Source organism: Salmo salar, chromosome ssa09 (genome assembly GCF_905237065.1).
Source record: "Salmo salar chromosome ssa09, Ssal_v3.1, whole genome shotgun sequence".
In the NCBI taxonomy this organism is placed as follows: Eukaryota; Metazoa; Chordata; class Actinopteri; order Salmoniformes; family Salmonidae; genus Salmo; species Salmo salar.
In genome coordinates this window covers 82298462-82309678 of record NC_059450.1, presented here as the reverse complement: position 1 = coordinate 82309678, position 11217 = coordinate 82298462, and the positions used below count along the sequence as shown (strand labels likewise).

General features: G+C 46.1%; 1 protein-coding gene across 1 annotated transcript in view; it reads left to right on the top strand.

Moving 5' to 3' along the window:
* LOC106612028 (protocadherin Fat 1) overlaps nucleotides 1-11217 on the top strand; it is a 44473-nt gene that overhangs the window by 8653 nt on the left and 24603 nt on the right. Inside the window, exons 6-13 of the mRNA XM_045724090.1 lie at nucleotides 58-254; nucleotides 947-1100; nucleotides 1234-1467; nucleotides 8801-9187; nucleotides 9312-9526; nucleotides 9714-9851; nucleotides 10027-10170; nucleotides 10551-10748. Coding sequence (XP_045580046.1) covers nucleotides 58-254; nucleotides 947-1100; nucleotides 1234-1467; nucleotides 8801-9187; nucleotides 9312-9526; nucleotides 9714-9851; nucleotides 10027-10170; nucleotides 10551-10748 — 1667 coding nt within the window. The remainder of the gene's footprint in view (nucleotides 1-57; nucleotides 255-946; nucleotides 1101-1233; nucleotides 1468-8800; nucleotides 9188-9311; nucleotides 9527-9713; nucleotides 9852-10026; nucleotides 10171-10550; nucleotides 10749-11217) is intronic.

The window sequence follows — 11217 nt, the reverse complement described above, 5'->3', positions numbered from 1 at the left end:
ATAATTTTGCAAGATTGTTTTTTACCCTGAATGTGAAATTTATTTTGCCTCTCCCAGGAGGTGATCCACGGGCTCAGTTTGACCTGGAGCACTCTCAGGGGGAGTGGAGGGTGGTGGTGAGGAGAGCTCTGGACAGGGAGGAGAGGGACAGTTACCTCCTGAACGTCACTGCTTCCGACGGAACGTCTGTGACCACAGCCACTGTGGAGATCAGTGTCCTCGATGCAAACGACAACAGTCCTGTCTGTGAGAGGGTAAGGGTTGGGCAGTGCAAAACAAGAACAATCCTGTCTGTGAGAGGGTAAGGGTTGGGCAGTGCAGTTGAGAACTGTCCTGTCTGTGAGAGGGTAAGGGTTGGGCAGTGCAAAACGACAACAGTCCTGTCTGTGAGAGGGTAAGGGTTGGGCAGTGTAAAATGACAACAGTCCTGTCTGTGAGAGGGTAAGGGTTGGGCAGTGCAAAACGACAACAGTCCTGTCTGTGAGAGGGTAAGGGTTGGGCAGTGCAAAACGACAACAGTCCTGTCTGTGAGAGGGTAAGGGTTGGGCAGTGCAAAACGACAACAGTCCTGTCTGTGAGAGGGTAAGGGTTGGGCAGTGCAAAACGACAACAGTCCTGTCTGTGAGAGGGTAAGGGTTGGGCAGTGCAAAACGACAACAGTCCTGTCTGTGAGAGGGTAAGGGTTGGGCAGTGCAAAACGACAACAGTCCTGTCTGTGAGAGGGTAAGGGTTGGGCAGTACAAAGGCACTTAGAGAACATACTGTAACAGAGTGAAAGTACTTTTAAACAAAATGACCCTACGAAGTTTCTATGTAATATGAAGTCCTGTGAAGTTTCTTTGTAATATGACATTTCTATGTAATACGAAGTCCAAAGTTTATATGTATTTTGTTGAGTTTCTTACAGAGTTGTTTACTTCATGTAACGTCCATGACTCCTCTACAGGCTCTCTATGCCCAGACAGTCCCTGAGAACACTCCTGAAGGGAGGCTGGTCCTGCAAGTCTCTGCCACTGATGCAGACATCCAATCCAACGCTCAGATCTCGTACACTCTCTCTGGAGATGGAGCTGATTACTTTAGCATTGAATCAGACACAGGTACTGTATATCAATCAAACATATAATCATCATGTTTGGAGAAAATTGTTCACCAAATGTTACTAGTAAATGTTCTAAGAGTGGAGCCTGTAGAACCTAAGACGTAATTGTCTGTGCTGTGTGTATTCTGAAGGCCGGGTGAGAACCCTGTTGCCGTTGGACCGTGAGGAGAGGGATGTGTACAGTCTATTGGTGCAAGCGGAGGACGGAGGACAGCGTTACTGCCAGGCTAATGTGGTGATAACAGTGGGAGATGTCAACGATAACGCTCCTGAGTTCACAGCTGACCCCTACCCTGTCACTGTCTTTGAGAACACTGAGATAAACGCGTATGTGGCACGGCTACAGGCCACTGATCTGGATGCAGGTAAGAGGAATTAACTTGCCAAAAAGTATTCATGTTATGATAAGATATATCCTGTTATTAGACAGAACTAATGTAATAAATGTGCGGCAATAATTACGATTTACGGCTCAATTAGAATAGATATGCTGATGCAATGAATAAAGAGCCTTGAGAAAAGTCCTAATTCACATTCAAAAGAAATGGTTGGTGTGGTATTCCTTTTGAAATTAGTCTTGCAGAAGTTTCCAAAGTCATAATGAACGTGTAAGCGCTGGTTGCTCTTTGTTGCAAGCAGTCAATTATGTAGTAAGACAGAGAATGAGGTCTATGCTTTATCCTGGTATTAACGGAAGACACACACACATACAAACACAAAATAACACTGCCCAGACTGATGGAATTATTAAACTGGAAAAAGATTGCTTTGATGATAAACTGACAATGTTATTTAGTCTGTTATTGACAGTAGTCCTTTCCTCTTAACAGTCAAGCCCAAATATTCCTCGAAATTCAATTAAACACCGGCAAGCTGTGTAAATAATATTTCCTCTCCAACCAACCAAGCTACAGGAAAACAACAACAAAAGAATGAAAGACTTCCTCTATATGGACTTAATGCAGTGAGTGATTGATACGGACAGTGCTTTTGTCCATTGGTCCTCAGCAATACGAGTATAAAGAGATGGTATCCACTATACATAGTTTGTTTCAGTCAACAGCCCTAACCAAGGTGAAAACACACCCACACATGGTCTATATATATATATACACTGCTCAAAAAATAAAGGGAACACTAAAATAACACATCCTAGATCTGAATGAATGAAATAATCTTATTAAATACTTTTTTCTTTACATAGTTGAATGTGCTGACAACAAAATCACACAAAAATAATCAATGGAAATCCAATTTATCAACCCATGGAGGTCTGGATTTGGAGTCACACTCAAAATTAAAGTGGAAAACCACACTACAGGCTGATCCAACTTTGATGTAATGTCCTTAAAACAAGTCAAAATGAGGCTCAGTAGTGTGTGTGGCCTCCACGTGCCTGTATGACCTCCCTACAACGCCTGGGCATGCTCCTGAGGTGGCGGATGGTCTCCTGAGGGATCTCCTCCCAGACCTGGACTAAAGCATCCGCCAACTCCTGGACAGTCTGTGGTGCAACGTGGCGTTGGTGGATGGAGCGAGACATGATGTCCCAGATGTGCTCAATTGGATTCAGGTCTGGGGAGTGGGCGGGCCAGTCCATAGCATCAATGCCTTCCTCTTGCAGGAACTGCTGACACACTCCAGCTACATGTGGTCTAGCATTGTCTTGCATTAGGAGGAACCCAGGGCCAACCGCACCAGCATATGTTCTCACAAGGGGTCTGAGGATCTCATCTCGGTACCTAATGGCAGTCAGGCTACCTCTGGCGAGCACATAGAGGGCTGTGCGGCCCCCCAAAGAATTGCCACCCCACACCATGACTGACCCACCGCCAAACCGGTCATGCTAAAGGATGTTGCAGGCAGCATAACGTTCTCCACGGCGTCTCCAGACTCTGTCACGTCTGTCACATGTGCTCAGTGTGAACCTGCTTTCATCTGTGAAGAGCACAGGGCGCCAGTGGCGAATTTGCCAATCTTGGTGTTCTCTGGCAAATTTACATTTACATTTAAGTCATTTAGCAGACGCTCTTATCCAGAGCGACTTACAAATTGGTGCATTCACCTTATAATATCCAGTGGAACAACCACTTTACAATAGTGCATCTAAATCTTTAAGGGGGGGTTAGAAGGATTACTTTATCCTATCCCAGGTATTCCTTAAAGAGGTGGGGTTTCAGGTGACTCCGGAAGGTGGTGATTGACTCCGCTGTCCTGGCGTCGTGAGGGAGCTTGTTCCACCATTGGGGTGCCAGAGCAGCGAACAGTTTTGACTTGGCTGAGCGGGAACTGTGCTTCCTCAGAGGTAGGGAGGCGAGCAGGCCAGAGGTGGATGAACGCAGTGCCCTTGTTTGGGTGTAGGGCCTGATCAGAGCCTGAAGGTACGGAGGTGCCGTTCCCCTCACAGCTCCATAGGCAAGCACCATGGTCTTGTAGCGGATGCGAGCTTCGACTGGAAGCCAGTGGAGAGAGCGGAGGAGTGGGGTGACGTGAGAGAACTTGGGAAGGTTGAACACCAGACGGGCTGCGGCGTTCTGGATGAGTTGTAGGGGTTTAATGGCACAGGCAGGGAGCCCAGCCAACAACGAGTTGCAGTAATCCAGACGGGAGATGACAAGTGCCTGGATTAGGACCTGCGCCGCTTCCTGTGTGAGGCAGGGTCGTACTCTGCGAATGTTGTAGAGCATGAACCTACAGGATCGGGTCACCGCCTTGATGTTAGTGGAGAACGACAGGGTGTTGTCCAGGGTCACGCCGAGGCTCTTAGCACTCTGGGAGGAGGACACAAATGCCAAACCTCCTGCACGGTGTTGGGCTGTAAGCACAACCCCCACCTGTGGACGTCGGGCCCTCATACCACCCTCATGGAGTCTGTTTCTGACCGTTTGAGCAGACACATGCACATTTGTGGCCTGCTGGAGGTCATTTTGCAGGGCTCTGGCAGTGCTCCTCCTGCTCCTCCTTGCACAAAGGTGGAGGTAGCGGTCCTGCTGCTCGGTTGTTGCCCTCCTACGTCTCCTGATGTACTGGCCTGTCTCCTGGTAGCGCCTCCATGCTCTGGACACTACGCTGACAGACACAGCAAACCTTCTTGCCACAGCTCGCATTGATGTGCCATCCTGGATGAGCTGCACTACCTGAGCCACTTGTGTGGGTTGTAGACTCCGTCTCATGCTACCACTAGAGTGAAAGCACCGCCAGCATTCAAAAGTGACCAAAATATCAGCCAGGAAGCAAAGGAACTGAGAAGTGGTCTGTGGTTACCACCTGCAGAACCACTCCTTTATTGGGGGTGTCTTGTTAATTGCCTATAATTTCCACCTGTTGTCTATTCCATTTGCACAACAGCATGTGAAATGTATTGTCAATCAGTGTTGCTTCCTAAGTGGACAGTTTGATTTCACAGAAGTGTGATTGACTTGGAGTTACATTGTGTTGTTTAAGTGTTCCCTTTATTTTTTGGAGCAGTATATATACAGTGAGGGAAAAAGTATTTGATCCTGCTGATTTTGTACGTTTGCCCACTGGCAAAGAAATGATCAGTCTATAATTTTAATGGTAGGTTTATTTGAACAGTGAGAGACAGAATAACAACCCAAAAAATCCAGAAAAAAACGCATGTCAAAAATGTTATAAAATGATTTGCATTTTAATGAGGGAAATAAGTATTTGACCACCTCTCAATCAGAAAGATTTCTGGCTCCCAGGTGTCTTTTATACAGGTAACGAGCTGAGATTAGGAGCACACTCTTAAAGGGAGTGCTCCTAATCTCAGTTTGTTCCCTGTATAAAAGACACCTGTCCACAGAAGCAATCAATCAATCAGATTCCAAACTCTCCACCATGGCCAAGACCAAAGAGCTTTCCAAGGATGTCAGGGACAAGATTGTAGACCTACACAAGGCTGGAATGGGCTACAAGACCATCGCCAAGCAGCTTGGTGAGAAGGTGACAACAGTTGGTGCGACTATTCGCAAATGGAAGAAACACAAAAGAACTGTCAATCTCCCTCGGCCTGAGGCTCCATGCAAGATCTCACCTCGTGGAGTTGCAATGATCATGAGAACGGTGAGGAATCAGCCCTGAACTACACGGGAGGATCTTGGCAATGATCTCAAGGCAGCTGGGACCACAGTCACCAAGAAAACAATTGGTAACACACTACGCCGTGAAGGACTGAAACCCTACAGCGCCCGCAAGGTCCCCCTGCTCAAGAAAGCACATATACATGCCCGTCTGAAGTTTGCCAATGAACATCTGATTCAGAGGACAACTGGGTGAAAGTGTTGTGGTCAGATGAGACCAAAATGGGGCTCTTTGGCATCAACTCAACTCGCCATGTTTGGAGGAGGAGGAATGCTGCCTATGACCCCAAGAACACCATCCCCACCGTCAAACATGGAGGTGGAATCATTATGCTTTGGGGGTGTTTTTCTGCTAAGGGGACAGGCCAACTTCACCGCATCAAAGGGACGATGGACGGGGCCATGTACCGTCAAATCTTGGGTGAGAACCTCCTTCCCTCAGCCAGGGCATTGAAAATGGGTCGTGGATAGGTATTCCAGCATGACAATGACCCAAAACACACGGCCAAGGCAACAAAGGAGTGGCTCAAGAAGAAGCATATTAAGGTCCTGGAGTGGCCTAGCCAGTCTCCAGACCTTAATCCCATAGAAAATCTGTGGAGGGAGCTGAAGGTTCGAGTTGCCAAATGTCAGCTTTGAAACCTTAATGACTTGGAGAAGATCTGCAAAGAGGAGTGGGACAAAATCCCTCCTGAGATGTGTGCAAACCTGGTGGCCAACTACAAGAAACGTCTGACCTCTGTGATTGCCAACAAGGGTTTTGCCACCAAGTACTAAGTCATGTTTTGCAGAGGGGTCAAATACTTATTTCCCTCATTAAAATGCAAATAATTTTATAACATTTTTTATATGTGTTTTTCTGGATTTTTTTGTTGTTATTCTGTCTCTCACTGTTCAAATAAACCTACCATAAAAATTATAGACTGATCATTTCTTTGTCAGTGGGCAAATGTACAAAATCAGCAGGGGATCAAATACTTTTTTCCCTCACTGTATATATATATATATACAGTCTATATTTTAAAACACTTGCACTTGTAATTTCATACTAGTATCTACTTTGCTGATTACTACTTTGAGGGAAAATGTACTTACAATGACTGTGAAATGTGGTTCTCTCACCTAGCTATCCTAAGATGAATGCACTAACTTAAGTCACGCTGGATATGACACTCTATTTATTCCCTATTTAGTTCCCTACTTTTGTCAAAAGTAGTGTATTATGTAGTAGGGAATAGGGAGGGTGCCATTTGGGACGCAGCCTTTGGTTCTGTTCCCAGCAGAAAGAGTTTACTGTATGATGATGTAGTTGTGCAACAACAGTGTTGTTGTGTGGATTTACAACAAATTGTAGCTATTTGTTCCAATATACCTCTAATTGACCTCTTACTGGTGCTTTTCAGCACTTCATATTGAGAAAATATTGCTTTGCCTGGATATTTCTCCATGGACTCCTACCTTGGACTTTCCGTATCTCCATTGGTGCCTGCTGTGATAGAGAGCCAGACAGACTTTAATCTGTGATAAGAGTTGTTATGCAGCATACTCCTCTCTTTCTTTGGTTGCATCATAAATGGCGGGAGTTGGGTTTAATTTGTGATGCCTGCCTGGCTGTATTCATCAGGGCCTGTTGTTGTGAGGCATTCATGTCACGCTCCAGCTGGGCCTCTATCATAAACAACCATATTGTGTACAGTCGTGGCCAAAATTTTTGAGAATGACACAAATATTAATTTTCACAAAGTCTGCTGCCTCAGTTTGTATGATGGAAATTTGCATATATTCCAGCATGTATGAAGAGTGATCAGATGAATTGCAATTAATTGCAAAGTCCCTCTTTGCCATGCAAATGAACTGAATCCCCAAATACATTTCCACTGCATTTCAGCCCTGCCACAAAAGGACCAGCTAACATCATGTCAGTGATTCTCTCGTTAACACAGGTGTGAGTGTTGACGAGGACAAGGCTGGAGATCACTCTGTCATGCTGATTGAGTTTGAATAACAGACTGGAAGCTTCAAAAGGAGGGTGGTGCTTGGAATCATTGTTCTTCCTCTGTCATCCATGGTTACCTGCAAGGAAACACATGCCGTCATCATTGCTTTGCACAAAAATGGCTTCACAGGCAAGGATATTGCTGCCAGTAAGATTGCACCTAAATCAACTATTTATCGGATCATCAAGAACTTCAAGAAGAGTGGTTCAATTGTTGTGAAGAAGGCTTCAGGGCGCCCAAGAAAGTCCAGCAAGCGCCAGGACCATCTCCTAAAGTTGATTCAGCTGCGGGATCGGGGCACCACCAGTACAGAGCTTGCTCAAGAATGGCAGCAGGCAGGTGTGAGTGCATCTACAAGCACAGTGAGGCGATGACTTTTGGAGGATGGCTTGGTGTCAAGAAGGGCAGCAAAGAAGCCACTTCTCTCCAGGAAAAACATCAGGGACAGACTGATATTCTGCAAAAGGTACAGGGATTGAACTGCTGAGGACTGGGGTAAAGTCATTGTCTCTGATGAATCCCCTTTCCGATTGTTTGGGGCATCCGGAAAAAAGCTTGTCCGGAGAAGACAAGGTGAGCGCTACCATCAGTCCTGTGTCATGCCAACAGTAAAGCATCCTAAGACCATTCATGTGTCGGGTTGCTTCTCAGCCAAGGGAGTGGGCTCACTCACAATTATGCCTAAGAACACAGCCATGAATAAAGAATGGTACCAACACATCCTCCGAGAGCAACTTCTCCCAACCATCCAGGAACAGTTTGGTGATGAACAATGCCTTTTCCAGCATGATGGAGCACCTTGCCATAAGGCAAAAGTGATAACTAAGTGGCTCGGGGAACAAAGCATCGATATTTTGGGTCCATGGCCAGCAAACTCCCCAGACCTTAATCCCATTGAGAACTTGTGGTCAATCCTCAAGAGGCGGGTGGACAAACAAAAACCCACAAATTCTGACAAACTCCAAGCATTGATTATGCAAGAATGGGCTGCCATCAGTCAGGATGTGGCCCAGAAGTTAATTGACAGCATGCCAGGGCGGATTGCAGAGGTCTTGAAAAAGAAGGGTCAACAATGCAAATATTGACTCTTTGCATCAACTTCATGTAATTGTCAATAAAAGCCTTTGACACTTATGAAATGCTTGTAATTATACTTCAGTATTCCATAGTAACATCTGACAAAAATATCTAAAGACACTGAAGCAGCAAACTTTGTGGAAATTAATATTTGTGTCATTCTCAAAACTTTTGGCCACGACTGTACGCTAATCACAGACCTAAACACAGAACTGCCCAGAGGATGTCCATGTCATCACAGACAGACTCTCTCACTGGTCTCAATAACGCGCATCGTTCAGGATCAGTTAATGAAATGCCTTGTCATCTGATGACTCTAGAGGTCGTTGAGATCATGGAGAGATTTGGCCCCAATTCACTCAGCTGTCGTGCAGTTATCTTAACAAATGACTGCGGTCAGATATAGTATGCTGGATATGCTTGGGCTGGGCAAGCTCTGGTCAAAACGCCATTGACCTCCCATTTCATCTGGGTTGTTCATGTAGGATAGAGTGGAGATGGCTGTGCGTTTATGGGTTAAACTTTCTGTCCCTCTCTAGGAAACAACAACAGGATCCTGTATTCCTTTGAGGACTCAGCTGATGGCCGGTTCTCCATCCAGCAGCATTCAGGGCTGGTCCGTGTGGAGCGACCCCTGGTGAGGACCCAGGCTGGGTACACGCTGCGTGTCCGGGCCACAGACCAGGGCTCACCCAGAAGACTGTCCTCTGTCTGCTCCGTGCTGGTCTCTGTGCTCAGCGTCAACGACAAACCCCCAGCCTTCCAAAACAGGGACTATGGCGTCACGGTGTCAGAGGACGTCACCTTGGGGACCCAGGTGGTCAGGGTGTTTGCGGCTAGCGGAGACCCCAAGGCCACCGCTGACATCACCTACTCCATCATCAACGGCAACGAGCATGGGATGTTCAGCATGGACTCACACACCGGTAGCTATACTATAAATGTCATCTTTATTGTTTATGACATAAAATGAGGATTTCCATTGAAAATACTGTCCTAGTCATGTGAGTTTAGTGTCCCTTTACTGAGCGTATGTATGTGTGTCTACAGGTGACATATTTGTGACCAAGGCTCTGGATTATGAAGCGTCCCATGAGCACTATTTGACAGTACAGGCCTCGGAAAAAGGCAGGACGAGCCAAGGTGACATTGCCACGGTAACCATCTACTTGACAGATGTCAATGACAACTCTCCTATCTTCAGCCAGGAGGTGTACTCTGCTGTGATCAGTGAAGATACCGACATGGGCCTGACCATGTTGACGGTGAGTGTCCAGTGGTATTAAGGCCCCAATCACTATAAATGAAACATTTTCAAGCTTTGATTTGTACTCAAATGCTCTGTAGAAAGAAAGGGAAATCCTGCAGTGTCATTTTACTAGAAAACGTCTGATGCACTATTGTTACTATTGTTAACATGTCCATTCATGCACTCTGTTCTTTGTTGTTAAGGTGATGGCTGATGACATCGATGGTCCCTCCAACAATCACATCCACTTTTCAATCGTCAAGGGCAACCAAGCCGGGCCCTTCACCATAGACACGGTCAGCGGTGAGGTGAAGGTTGTTTGCCCGTTAGACCGAGAAAAGGTAGCTAACTAACTTTTCACATTCTTCCCATGTTCCTCTCATTCAACAGAGCACAATTAACACTCCAATTGTCACAGTTTGAAGTATTGGCAATGTTACAAGCCTCAATTGTTGTTAGTTGCTCACAAAGTCTAGAGTTGATTTTTTTCCACCCCTTTACTCTGTGTTTAACAAGGTGCCTGCATATACTCTGACGGTACTGGCATCAGACAGTGGGAGTCCATCCAGATCCAGCAGTGCCCTGGTCAACATTGACGTGTCGGATGTGAATGATAATGCGCCCGTGTTCTCTGAGGCCGACTACAGCCTTGTCATCAAGGTAAGACAGACAGGTCAGCGGTAGACATGCCACGGAGAGATGAGAGAGAGATTACATCCGACAACACTGACTACACTTCTTAAATGAAGTGAGGTTTAGCTGGAGGGTGCAAGTTAACTGAAGTTAATATGCCTCAGAAACGTTATTGGGTGCCATAGAGTTGCACTTGAAGCAGATGAGTGTAAGGAATAGTGTGAGGTACAGATACAGGATGTAAAGCTGAGAAGAGAAAGGATAAACGAGGGAGCTTCATTAAGCCTCTGAACAGTAGCTCCTGAATCAACATCGAAAGGCATGGATATGGAATCTCTCTCTCTCCCTCTCTCTCTCTCTCTCCATTCCTCTGTCCCCTTCTTTCTTTCCCCCCCTCTCTACCCCAGGAGAGTGTCCCAGTAGGGAGCAGTGTTCTCAAGCTGACTGTAACAGATAGGGATGCCTCCCACAACGGCCCCCCATTCTCCTTCACCATCCTTGGGGGAGATGAGGGAGGCTCCTTCCTAATAGACCCCCAGGGAACCCTCAGGACCACCACACTGCTGGACCGCACAGTAAAGGACCACTACATACTACATGCTCAGGTTGGACTACATTCACAAAATGCTAATTAGGCTAACAGTAGTATTACATTTTTCTGAAATGTGTTTTGTTCTTGATACAGTTAATTAATAGTTATAGATCAACCATTGAGGTGACTGAAGGGTGGTATATCTGCTGTCTGTATCAGGGAGCACCAGTAGGTTCACTGGACATGGCTATAAGCAAACAGGGAAACGCTCATCCAGAGGAGGCGCTCCTAGTGGCCGGGGACTTTAATGCGGGGAAACTTAAATCCGTTTTACCTCATTTACCTCAGCCAGGTCGCAGTTGCAAATGAGAACTTGTTCTCAACTAGCCTACCTGGTTAAATAAAATTTCTACCAGCGTGTTAAATGTGCAACCAGAGGGAAAAAAAAACTTGAGACCACCTGTACTCCACACACAGAGATGCGTACAAAGCTCTCCCTCGCCCTCCATTTGGCAAATCTGACCATAATTCTATCCTCCTGC